The sequence below is a fragment of the Electrophorus electricus genome, chromosome 22, assembly GCF_041902795.1.
Source record: "Electrophorus electricus isolate QZ-2024a chromosome 22, ASM4190279v1, whole genome shotgun sequence".
NCBI lineage: Eukaryota > Metazoa > Chordata > Actinopteri > Gymnotiformes > Gymnotidae > Electrophorus > Electrophorus electricus.
In genome coordinates, this window is record NC_137518.1 from 15,474,876 (window position 1) to 15,488,903 (window position 14,028).

The window sequence follows — 14,028 nt, forward strand, 5'->3', positions numbered from 1 at the left end:
CATTTGAAAGGTGTGTAATTAAAGATGGTATCACTGCTGTTGTCATGCCTCTACCCCTTTACTGTCTGACTGGTATCACTGCTGACCCAGTATTATTTGGGAGGAAGAACCCTGTCCAAGCAGCATTGGTACTGACATCTCAGTGGTATAGTGTAATAGGTGCAGCTGTGTTACTGGGCTTTTTATGTTTCCATGTCACAGCTGGGTTGAGAGTGGTCTGCTGCCCAAACACCCATCCAAAAGACCACTAATGAAGAGTTGGATGAGGTCTAACCAAACTGTATTGCATGGCTATAGTATATAGTGTGTGTATATATATATATATATATATATATATATATATATATATATATATATATATATATATATTCCTAAAAAATGAATGTTTCTAATGAAGTGGGTGGCAAGTTTGAGTTTTACTGCTTCATAATGCACTAATACATTGGTGCTCTCCTGCAAGATCCTGTACTTTTTGAAGACGATTAAAGTGAAAAATGTATGAAACCATTTGTTAACTTATACAAATGCTGAGATCATAACCGATATGCCTATAAGCCTAAGTGTAGTCTGGAAAGGCAGCCTTTGTCTTTTGTATTAGGCCAGCATACAATAACTTGTGCCCCTGTAGCGCTGATGTGTGAGCTACACAGAGCTTCACACTTCTCCCTAAGGCTTCTCACGGTGGCCCGCCGTCCTACCCTCAGAGAGGTCATTAACCTACAAACAATTTTATAGGTTGTTGAATTATTTCACATCATGTAACAGTCAGATGCACATCACAGCCCTTGACTGGGAAGCCAGTGATCCAGAACACTGGCCTCCTTCACTATCCCTCAGTCAGACCACATAGAGTATAAGAGGAAAAAGCAATGCCTTTGCTTGTGACGTCGTTCGCGAAGCTTATATATGCACTACAGTGTTTACACAAGACATTTGCAAACAATCAGACAGCAGAACTGTAGATTAGGACTAGTAAAGACTCTGTTTTGATTGTTTGAATTTGGAATGTTGATATGACTGCTTCTGTTACTGGTGTTGCAGCTAGATTAGAAATAGTGAATGAAAAACTCTTAGTTATTCCTGTGTTTGTTAATTCATTTACACCTATGATTTAAGTTCATCCCTGGTTGGGTGGTTTAATGTTTGAAATGATTGGATAGACAGGTGTAAATGCTGCAGAGTCAAAATTGTACCATGATCAGGTCTGTTGAGACTAGTTGAGTGGCAGCCCTGGATGCACCAGGGAAGAACTGCGTGTGACTGTCAAAGTGTCCAGATATCGAAAATGCTTTTGACATGATGAAAACTCATTGGGACAACTAATTTTTTGTACAACGTTTACATGCCAGTTGTACATTTTTGTACAACTTTTACTTTATTTAGATTTACCTTACTTCGTTCATGTGGGCAGTTCAAAATAAAACTTGCAATAATTCTTTATATTATAATATTTTATTTTGTAGAATGTAGAACAATAGTATATGGATATGTATGGATTTTCATCACAAGGGCTAATTCAATGAGAACACCCTATTACGGATCACTGGGTCATGGGTTATTATGAATTTACTGGTTGCTCAACCCAATTAGATTTGGTCAGTCCAATTAAAGATTGCACTGATTTGGTGACGTTAGAATTGTCCCAGCCTTCATAATAAGGTAGCATTGCTGTGTTTCCCGTAAGCTGCTCTGTGAGTAGTGGCATTGCCTCAGTGATGTGATGCACAGCTAAAGAGATGTCCTGGGAACAGCACGAAGTGTCACCCTGGGTGAAAGAGTGAGAGGCTAACAAGGAAGTAAAGTAATTACACCATCAGCCCTGACAGACAGTGACTTTACGAACCTGATTTCCCTTAGGTCCTTTAACCCAGTCTGACCTGGATGCCCTCTCAATTTTCAGAAATACATACAGTGGCTAAGTGCATAGGTGAAATGGGCTTTGTTAGAAAGATCATTTGGTAGAGTGAATTCAGTCTGCCCTAACATATGTACCATGTGTAACTGTAGTACATGACAGTGAGATGTGAGACAGTAAGCTACGAGCATATATATAATGTATAATATAATAATATATAATCTATTATAATATATATGATAATTGTACCTTGCCAGCCTATTTATTACAAATTGTTATAACTATCACAAAGTGTACAAAGTAAGGACCATTGTTTCAGTAGTATTTCACTACCTATTGCATACAACATATCCTACAATCATATACAACATACCGTTTGCAACGTCAACATTATAACACCTATATGTCATGTACACATATTTCAGTATTCAGGAATTACTTATGCCCAATGGAATGAATAATACCTTATTCTTTTTATTATATTATTTTTGTTGCTTTAAAGATTCAATATTTATTTATTCAGTATCTCTGTATAGAATGTATTTTACTAGCTGCTGAGATGCAGTTGTGTGCGCTGCTCCAGACTGAGCAGTGTTGTGTACTGTAGTTTGTATAACTGTGGTTGAGAGAAGGAGCCCATTATAGACTGGAACCAGGCCCAAAGATGTGTGTTCACTTACTGAGCAGCTCGCCTGGACTTGAAGTTCTTTCACTGGGTGAGTGATGGAAAGCCCCTCTGGTGTGTCCATTTTTTCATACCAGCAGTGATGAGCGAATGCTGCTCAGTAAATACAACCTTCTTTTGAGACCAAGAGCCATCGGTGCCAAGTTAGAAGAAATGTCCAAGAACTTAAGAGGAATCACAATAATTAGAATTCTTTTTGGATCAGTTGTGCTTGAGAATGGGTCACCTTTTGTTCTGAATTTGAGAGTTGTACAGATACAATGTTATTTATGTCTGAACATAGCAACAATGTAGCAGTCTCCCAGGTGACTGAACATACTCACCAATTAAGTAGCAGTCTCCCAGGTGACTGAACATACTCAACAACAATTTATGTAGCAGTCTCCCAGGTGACTGAACATACTCAACAACAATTTATGTAGCAGTCTCCCAGGTGACTGAACATACTCAGCAATTATGTAGCAGTCTCTCAGATGACTGAACATACTCAACAATTTATGTACCAGTCTCCCAGGTGACTGAACATACTAAACAATTATGTAGCTGTCTCCAAGGTGACTGAACATACTCAACAATTATGTAGCAGTCTCTCAGATGACTGAACATAATCAACAATTATGTAGCAGTCTCCCAGGTGACTGAACTTACTCAACAATTATGTAGCAGTCTCCCAGGTGATTGAACATACTAAACAATTATGTAGCAGTCTCCCAGGTGACTGAACATATTCAACAACAATTTAGCGGTTACTTGGGTGACTGAACATTAAAACATGAAGCCATGAAACCCTGCTGCTTCATACATTCCAAGAGAGTTACACTAATCATCTCACAACCCCAAACACAAGCACAAAATCTTAACTGCAATGTGTAATCTGATGCCTGCTCTCTGTAGTCTGAAAGGGACGAAGATTTGTTCTGGGTGAGTCATGTTCTCATGATTCATGATGTTAAATGTAATCTGGCAGAAGATGATGAACATCAAGTAGCTTTGAACAGTACAGATTCCTACACTCAGACTACTTATGCTAGATTCGCTGCACATACTGTATATAGATTCACTACAAATACTGTATACAGACTCAGACTGCTCATACTGTATACAGACTTGCTACACATGTTGTATATAGCCTCACTACACATACTGTATACAAATTTACTTCCCATACTGCACACAGACTCATATTGTATACAGATTGCATATTGTATACAGATTAAGACTACCAATTTTGCATACAGTCACTACAAATACTGTATACCCACTCAGACTATACACACTGTATACAGGCTCGCTAAACATATTGTATACAGATTCAGACTACCTGTACTGTATAAGATTCACTACACATACTGTATAGCAACTCAGACTACACATGCTCTATACAGACTCAGAGTATGAATATTGTAGCATATTCTGATGAGACTACAGATGCCTAGACTCAGACTACTCATACTAGATTCACTACACATACTGTATACATATTCACTACACATGCTGTATACAGACTCAGACTGCTCATACCGTATACAGACTTGGTACACATACCGTATATAGACTCTGTATTTTCTGTATACAGATTCACTAAACCTACAGTATACAGACTCACTACACATACTGTATGCAAACTCAGAATACACATAGTGTATACAGACTTGGCTGTGCTTCCTGGCGTAGTGTGGCAGGAGTTTTTATGTATTAGAGGTGGCTGGAGGCTGGATGGATTTCCCACAGTCCCTCACTGCTGTGAAGTCCTGGCCTAAGGCCTCATGGAAGTGGATGGGCTAGCCAAGTGAAGGAACCCCGGACTTCCTGTCGTTTACAGAGACTCCACAGAAGGTTGGCAAAGAGAAGGCCCAGTACAGTTTGGCAGCACAAGGTAATTGATTGCAGGGACTAATGGCAAAAGGGACTGTTTCTTTCCATTTAAGCATGCAAGATTTGCATGTTAAAATGTTCTTTAACAGTATATCAGCCACCTGTATATAATAATGCTTTTGTTGAGAGAGTTTAGGTGAGTTGTTTTTGGTTGGATTTAACTTACAGAATTTTGCTTTGAATTGACTAAAAGAGAACATTCTCACCTGTGATTCTGTCTTGCTAATTGTGACTCTGTAAGTACTATATACTCTGTCACCAGACATTATGTAAAATGCATATAGTCAGTATATATTTTTCTTAAAGTCATTAACATTGTAAAAAAAACACAATAATAACTAGAATATATTTTGAATGTGAAATGATGTGGATCCCTATGTCATCTCCACATCCAATTTGTAGTTTGTAATCTTGAGGAAAGCTGTACCAGGATGGCTTACCAAGCTGTATTTTTTCAATTGCATCATTTTAGTGTTCAAGAAAATAAATATTCCTGGAGTTTTTTGAGTTATATAATATGCCCTTTGATCAGTGTTCAGAGTTTTTATCCTGTGCATCAGTAAGGATGACATCCTTTGAGAGAGCAGTTCTTGCTGAAGTGCATGCATCTCTTTACTGTATATTATTGATTCACTCAGCATAATCCATGGTAACAAGCAGCTCCATTATCGTAAGATGTATAGTATTTTAGAATTTTAGAATACAGTTCAATACACTTTAGGATGGCTAATCGCATGATAATATAACCTCTCAAAGCAATTGAGCAAATTAATAAATTAATTTTAAAAAACGGCTTATAATAACACCAAACTGCATAATCACATTTGAGAATCATTAGGTAATAAAATAATGAATGCAACAACCTATGCCCTGTAATTATTACCCCCCCCCCCCCCCCCAAAAAAAAGCCCCGACAAAAACCCACCCCTCTGGTCTGTAGAACAGATAATCTTCCAAGGCACATCAAGGTCAAAGGAGCATTAGTTAGCCATGCCTGGTCAGGCGGCAGAGAGCCCCCGGTGACTGAGGTGCGTCTCCTGGGTGGGCGGCAGAAGAGGCTGGGCTCAGGGAAGCCTGGTCTAATTAACCAGTGAAAGCTGCATCTGCAGCAAGCCCTAGCCCGCCCTGAGAGGGTGGGGGGGTACAGACGCCCTCCTGGAGGCCCAGACCTGCCCTGAGAGGGTGGGGGGTACAGACATGCTCCTTCAGAGCACACTGAGGATGTTCATTCATTCAACTTAAGCTTTTTTTATGATATTTCCAAAAAGATGTACTTGTGAGCATTTCTAAAGCAGACATAATGCTTTAGAAGATTATTTTTCTTAAGTAGGTACCAGGATTTGATAATGTTAAGCTGAAAAGATGAGGTTTACAAATCTTTTCATGGGTAAATCTGAGCTAATGATGTGTTATTAACTCATCCTCTCACGATGAATCACGAGCTTGATGGGAAAGTAATTTCTACCATTTACCATTCAGCATGTATTAACTCCCAATTACTGCCTTCACTATCATTTCAATCACGCTTCTCTCTTTATCCTTCAACTTTTGAGGTCATTCCCTCCCCTCTCTTTCACTCTTTCTCTCTCTCTCTCTCTCTCTCTTTTTCCTCTTTACGCTGTGTCTTGTGCTTGGGTTCCTGTCTCAGGAGAGGCAGGGCAGAAGAGTTCAGGGGAGAATTTCCACTACAAAGTACAAAGAAGCTTTACACCCCAATAACCTCACTGTGCCCCCACTCATTTAACACACACACACACATATGCACAGAAAACAGCACTCTCACACACACACACACACACACACACACACACACACACACACACACTTCTCCAGCTCTGTCATGCATTTTGACTTTAGCAATACATGCATGCATCCTTGCTGTGTCTTACCTGGGTGATATGTGCTAATGGTGTTGTGATGTCTCATATGTTTCTGTCTGTCTCACTCAGGGTTGTTAAGGAGGAGATCTCGGATGACAACGTCAAGCTGCCTTGCTTCAACGGGAGAGTGGTGTCATGGGTAAGCAACATTCTCTGCCGTCTTAAAGAACACCTTGGATGGAGGAGACCAGAGAAGCAGGCAGTCACATGATGCGACATGGCAGTAGCTGTGTATTCTTAACATCATATATTATCATACTGAGCAGTGCTGCCCTTCCAATGTGCTGGGATCCCACCAAACTGCCTCACTTCTTGTGTCCACACAGGTCCCCTAATCAGAGGAGGTTTAGGTAGAGATGGTATATTCCACTTCTAGGCAGAGATCTGAGAAAGGAATATTTCATATAACCTATGCGCTTTCACTATAGATCATAAAAGTTTAATGCAGCACACTGGTGTCCCATTGGGTTTCAAAGCCAGCAGCCAGAACTGTAGATATAAGTGCTTTCTAATTCTGACCAGTGTGGTGTGTGTGTGTGTGTGTGTGTGTGTGTGTGTGTGTGTGTGTGTGTGTGTGTGTGTGTGTGTGTGTGTGTGTGTGTGTGTGTGTGCATGCATGTATGTGTACGTACGTACATACAGCCCCAGTATCTTATAGCACAACTGATGACCTCTAGTTGTGATATTTTATTCCAGTTCCCTACTGAGTGTGTTTTTATTCAGTCTTCTATTTGTCTGTGTACCATGTGGTCAATCAGGTTAGAGACCACAGTGCCAGGACTGGTTCCAGTGCAATTCTTAGTTCTAGTCCCAGCCCAAGTCTCAGATCAAATCCACTGCCCAGTTTTAGATCTAGTACCAGCCCCAGTCTTGGCTTAGTTCTAATGCCCAGTCTTAGTTCTAGTCTCAGTCCAGGTCTCATCTCAAATCCACTGCCCAGTCTTACTTATCGTCTCAGCCCAAGTCTCTACTGCCCACTCATAGTTCTGGTCCTTATCCCAGTTCCAGCCCCAGCACACGTTTTAGTTCCAGGCCCCCTGCAAATCATTGTTGTAGGGTCTGTGCTGATTACACCCCTATGCATTTTGATTTGTTTGTGTGTGTGTGTTCCCTCAGCTTGTATTGGCAGAAAGCTCCCACACTGATGGGATGTCAATGTGTACAGACAGTCATGCTGAACTTCCTCCACCCCTGGAGAGAACAGGGGGCATCGGAGACTCCAGACCCCCCTCATTCCAGTATGTATTGCCTACCTCCACATATATGCGCACACACTTTTAGAGCAGTATCTAGGCACACACACGCACACACACACACACACACACACACACACACACAGTGCAATCGGCCCTCTCACACATCCTACACACTATCAGGCTTCTCATAGGTCTCTCTGCACACAAATTGACCTGACACAGACCCTTACAGCCCACAGACAGACTCTCTTATTCTCTGCAGCACACATTTTACACTCTTGCATCTCACCCACTCACACCCCCACATACATACCTCCACACAAGCACACACACACACACACACACTATGTATACACACACACACACGCACATACACACACACATACCTCCACACCAACACACAACACACACACTCACATATTCTTTGCTCATTCATCTACTCTGTATATGGCTTGTCCTGTCTACTCCTGTTGGCAGTAATCTCTTCTACAGGTATGGCATTGTTACCAGTAGAGCAGCAATAGCTTAGCTCAAAGGGAATAGATGCACATGGCTCTGGTTCCCCTGTCGCAGTCACTCATCCATAAGCTGCCGGGCTCAGAACAGGACGAGAGGGGAAGCCAACATGTGGTGTTTGTGTCTTGGGCAGAAAAGCACCAGGGGGAGTCCACTCTCCTCTCTTACACAACAGAATACACTGCTTCATACAACAGACAAGCCAAGCATTAAGAGCCTTGTTGATGCTTAAGAGGCACTCGAGGACACAGGGTAACATACACAGGCGTCAAGAGTGACAGAGAGGCACATATGGCGAGGGAGAGAGTGAGGGAGAGAGAGACAGAGTGCTAATGAAATGCGGTTGATTTGGATGTGCTCAATAAATTTTTTTGTTTAAGATTTTTCCCCTTTTCATTGTGTTCTAGTGATTTACCATCTCACATTACATTGCTATTGACTGCCCTCTTGTGGTTAAATTGTGAATATCACTTTTGCTCCAGGTTCATATAAATGCCCGCTAATACTTATGATGCATTTTCTCTTTTATGTAAGATCTCGTGCTTGTTTGACTCCTCTTACACTTGACCAGGCATTTCCTGATGTGTTTTTGACATGAAAGTTATAATCTTATGATAACTTGATGCTTGTATATACTCAGAGTAGAAACATCATTGTTCATATATGCAACAAAGGCAAAACTAATTTTCCCATAGATATATGTCTAAAACATGTATATACACATATTCTATTCTCCACGAGCATCCTGTATTTGTTCCAGTAGTCCACTTCTCATCAGATTGCGCTGGTCCCCCAGCACAGACCTTGTTAACCTGACCTCACAGACCTGAGCAACATCTGAGCCAGTGTGACTCTCTTGTTTTGACCTCTCATTGTTATTGAGGTAGGCAGAATGAAGGACTTTGCCTAAGGCACCACACTGGAGACAGGATTCAAACCCCCAATTTCCTTTACCATGGTCAGTGGTGTAACCCACTGAGCTGTCCAGCAGCTTGGTGTGCCACTGGGAGCACTAGAGGCTCCCCAAACTGGGAGAATGGCTCCCGCGGATCCCAGGAACAAGATCCAAGATCTCTAGTGAGAAGAGTGCAGTCCTGGGAACAGCTAGGATACTAGACAGGACCCTCAAACTCTTAGGCATCTTGTAGAGGACCCGAGATTGAAGGAAAAAATGCACAGAGGAGGTCAGGTGGGGAATATATATACATATGTGTGTGTGTGTGTGTGTGTGTGTGTGTGTGTATGTGTGTGTTTTAGGGGTTCTATATTTTCCATTTGATATGTAATTTCAATATTTTCCTGCTATGACCTACCCAGCCCAAAGAAAACAAAAGCATCCTGAATAGGCAGATGCATTTGTTATCGCATAGAATGACCCATTTTATGCAGTGCCTCATGGGTAATGATAGATGGAGGTTTCCTAAAGGCCAGACTAGTGTGTGGGTGTGCGGTGTGTGCGTATGTCTGTTGCAGAGCTGGGGGAAGCGTCCCTCTCGCAACTCTTTCTATGTTCTGATATAATTCTCGCCTTGCTCAGGTTTCTGGAAAGCCGGTGGCTGCAGCTTTTCAGGTGACATACTCACCTTATGTGGCTTTAAAGGTTTTACTGGGAGGAATGACAAAGTGATCCAGTGTGATAAAACTGAAATATGTTTGCACTGTTATTCCCTAGAAACCTCCTCTATGTTTCTGCAAATACCTCTTATTCCAGGATAGGTAAGGACACACGGGTCAGTTTGACTATTTGTTACACATGTGCAAGTCTGTCTCTGCACCCCATGTACCCCTGATACTTGTGAAATATACAAAATGCACCATAAATACCAAAATATATACTGTGCATGAGTTAATTTGAGTAACAAAGAAACAGAGTTCTGGTTTAGGTTGAATAATGGGTGCTAGTGTTGAATGAGTTTCTCTCTTTCTTGTCTCCTGAGGTCATTTCTTTCGAGATTGAATGTCACGTCTATACGCTGCAGGTATGTGTGTAAGGCAGCTGGCGTTTGTGCTCATTTCCTCGGGTGCGTTGGTGTGTTTGCAGTGCCAATGCAGTGAGCAGCAGAGACGGCCTGGATACAGAGACCAGTGAGACACTCCTCAGCCATCGTAGAGAGAGGGAACGTGAAAGAACCAGGCGGAGAAGAGAAGAGCGTAAGAACTCTTGTCACACATACAGACCATGTGGAGATAAAGAAGCGTGCCTCAGGCGTATCTCATTTGGATCCAAAAATTATTTTGCATAAGATAACAAAGCATAAGATTCCATATCAGGTCATAGCATGTGGATGTCTTGTCATGGATTTACTGTATCAGGTTATAGCATGTGGATGTGGAGGATATTATGAAGGCATTCATGGCTTGATCATATCCTGAGGATACAAACACATGTGGACAGCTTCCTTTAATGAGATATATTTGTCATAACAATTTAGAAAAAATGCTTCTTATTGCACCTGCTGGGACTGGTTTATATACCATGAGCATACCATTTTCACGTACACCACATTCAAATCACTCGAATGCTGTTCTGTGACTACATATTCATTTCTAATACCTGAGAGACCTCGATATGTCCCTGGTGCCACTAAAAGATGTGATGCATCATCCCACAGAACATTAGATGTGCGAATATTTTAAAAAAATAACAATACATTCACCAAATTCATTGCCCTGCAGAAACTGAGTGGTTGCTGTATTCTTCATTTTATTTTCGTTGTTAGTTTCATTATCTGTCTGATAAGGGTTTTAGAAGCTTTTTGGGGTGCTTTGGTGTCAGACAACACACACACACATACTTTTCAGAGTGTAAAAGAGAGAGAGAGAGTGAGTGAGTGTGTGTGTGTGTGGTCCAGTCTTGTGCGTGGTGAGTAAGTGTGAGAATATATGTGTGTATTTGCGTGGATTTTGGCATGTCTGCATGCTTCTTCTCATCCGAGGAGTAAAGGAATCAGCATGTGGAGATCTTTGGGATCTGTGAGATCTGCGCTGTTCCTTTTTGCTCCGTTTACTCGGTTCTACCCTTTCCAGCAGCCGCAGTATGGACGTGTGTCTGGATAACTCCACTCACTCCAACCACCGCTGGGGCTCACTGACCCTTCCATACAGGAAGAACTATATTTAACCTCGCAGCCGCCCTGCCCAATGCTGATGTGGTTCCCGCCTGTTTATTACAGTGGTCTGTCTGCCTGCAGCTTCCCTGCTCATGCATAGTACCTGTCACGTCCACCGTACAGCTCTCTCCCCCAACCGACTCGCTGGAGGCTGCCTCTAGGGTTGTTGCTAATCTCCATATTACCTGTTTGTGTAGTTCACTCTTACATACCATATACCACCCCCTGTGTTCTGAATATGTATCAATATACAGACTCGAGCAGCCAACTATTGACCCACTCATGTCAGTACATGAAGCAGCAAGCCAGTAACAGGTCAGCGAACAGAATCCTTCAAATATCTAATTACCTTTCTTCACATATACCTCCCCCAGACCCACCCCACAACCCACCCCACACCCAGTGTTTCCCCCTTACAGTAATTTGTCTCTGTGTTGGTGACAGTATAGCTCTGCACTCTATTAGATCCCAGTGATCATTAATCATTGTGGCTTAATTAGACTTTAGCGATGGCCAAGTTATGACAGCCCTGTCCCTGGAGAATTAAGGAGAAGGAATGTAGAGACACAACACCCATACACAAGTGTCAAGCTCCACATTGTACTTTCAGTAAAAAGTGAGAAGTCTGGCTAGAGTCTGACAAGAATCAGCATCAGACGCTAATCATTGTGGCTTTGCTCTGGAATTGGATTTATATTCTAGAACAGGGCTGGATGCATAATAATAATAATAATAATAATAATAATAATAATAATAATAATAATAATAACAGCAATGATAATAATTATTATTGTTGAGCTGGGTGCATATTAGTAATAGATGCATATTATTATGAATAATAATAATAATAATAATAATAATAATAATAATAATAATAATTGTTGTTGTTGATGTTGTTGTTGTTGTTATTAAATACTACATTTACAAAAGCAAAATCGTATTCGCTGAATTGTGCAAGCACTGCACTGCTCCGTTCTGTATCCAGTCGCGTGATTTCATAAAAGACAAATTATCTCCAAGTTTGGTAGCTGTCTTGAGGCGCTTGGTTTAGCTGGTGTAGCGCGGTTGCATAGGGGTTGTGCGCTATATCCATTACCTCGCCGCTGGCTAACCTTGCTCAGAAAACGTTTGTTCGTTCTGGCGATCATCATCGCTCAGATATCGCGTTAAGGAAACAAATACGTGGATCGAAATAGCTGTGCGCCCGCTGTCTCCAAGGCACTGTGGTGATGAATGGTGATGCGCGAAGCGCGAGTGGGCGAGAGAGGGGGGGGAAGGTCCTCTCTTATCGCGCGCTCTCGCACGGGTCGCAGTGCGCTGTCGGAACCGCTCCGAAGAGTTTGTGCTCCGTCTCTGAGGTAGGACCGGACCCGGGGTCCGCTTTTTTCGAAGGGGTTTGTCAAACCATGCAGGATTCTGTGTTGTCCCCTTGAGATGTACATTTACGTTGTCCGTTCCCGTTAACCTGTTGTGTATAGAAAAAAATGTGTAGAACGGCATCGTGGTACATGAGCATTCTAAAGCAGCTGGGTTTCGAAAACATATCATTGTTTTTTTGAGGGAATTAATATGTTCTGAGGGGAAGTTGAAGTTTTCGTGTGGAAATGCAATTGCGATTTATCAGAGAATGAAATGGAACTTGATTTGTTTTATCACAAATGACATAAATGTTTCATTGTGGAGTATGCAGAGTATTTTTGCTGAGCGATTTAACGCTAGAGCTGAGCACGTGAATACCTCGTGTCATCCGAATTATCGCTCATGACAAAGGTTTGGTTCAAATCCAAAGGATTTGCTTTTTAATTTGTTTCACAGCCAGTCATTAATTACTGAGGAGGCTGACTGCCTCTCTCGTGTTAATCCAGTCCCATCGTCGTCATCTGACCTCCGTAAGACCGAGACAGAGCTACTTTAATAATCTATTTAGAAAGTTTTAATTTTAATTTGATCTGAAGCAGATAGAACATGGATAGACTGGACATGGTGTATGACCTGACAGCATAAGGTCTACCTCATCAAGTTTTTACATTCCAGTACCGCACCCCCAATGATATAATTGATATAATTTCTGTGTGTGAAATATTGTTCTGTGGTGCTTTGTGTGCTAGGAGTTATATTGCTGGGGCAATAGATTTGGCTCATGTGCGTCTCAGTCACATCCAAACGCTGAATATCCATTTAGCCTGTCGGCTGGTCTAGGAGGAATATTGTTTTCTGAAAATTCACATTTGTTAAAGGAAGACTGAATTGGAATGAAATTCTCAAGCCCCTGCCTCCAAATCTCTGGTGCCTTCTGCTCACCAGTGCCCTCTTTTATCTTGCCCTTCTTGTTTATGTTCTGTGAATGTGTTTCACCCACACTCTCTCCTTCTATTACTCATCCTCAGTCAGCCCTTCCCTCCCTCTCGACATCCGTGAGCTGCCAATCAAACCTGAAGACCAATCACTGGGGATCAGAGGGTTCACCTTTCCTGGTGGACTGAGAATGTTGTTCACAGTTTTTAACTGAAGAACTGAGAAGCTTTTGTGCAGGGTGTATGTGCTAGTAGGAAGGGTGGGTAGGGAGAGTGTAACCACACAAAGGGAAGGCAGCATGACCACACCGACTGTGTTGGATTGTTTCGGCATTCCCCGGAAAGTACACGCCCACCCAGGCTCCTTGAGATGCCTCCGCCTCACTCAGGCCTTCCAGCCAGTCCGCTGCCACCCCGAACCTCTGCCACTTCCAAAACAATGTATGTTGTCTGCACCTTTTTAATCTCCCTCATACTGTGCACTTGTGAAAGGGGAGTCGTAGTACTCAAGGTGTGATCAAGCCATATAGTTTAATTGTCAAAGTTCCCACAGAATTTCTTTCAAGATTATTATTATAAATGATTATTAGTTTTGTCCAAAAGGGCAATGCATTGTT

The 14,028-nt window shown here is 41.9% G+C and overlaps 1 protein-coding gene across 2 annotated transcripts in view; it reads left to right on the forward strand.

Moving 5' to 3' along the window:
- dvl1b (dishevelled segment polarity protein 1b) overlaps positions 1–14,028 on the forward strand; it is a 30,944-nt gene that overhangs the window by 2,329 nt on the left and 14,587 nt on the right. For both annotated transcript variants that reach the window (XM_081705105.1, XM_035520343.2), the window contains exons 2-4: positions 6,365–6,434; positions 7,412–7,533; positions 10,049–10,158. In XM_081705105.1, coding sequence (XP_081561231.1) covers positions 6,365–6,434; positions 7,412–7,533; positions 10,049–10,158 — 302 coding nt within the window. The remainder of the gene's footprint in view (positions 1–6,364; positions 6,435–7,411; positions 7,534–10,048; positions 10,159–14,028) is intronic.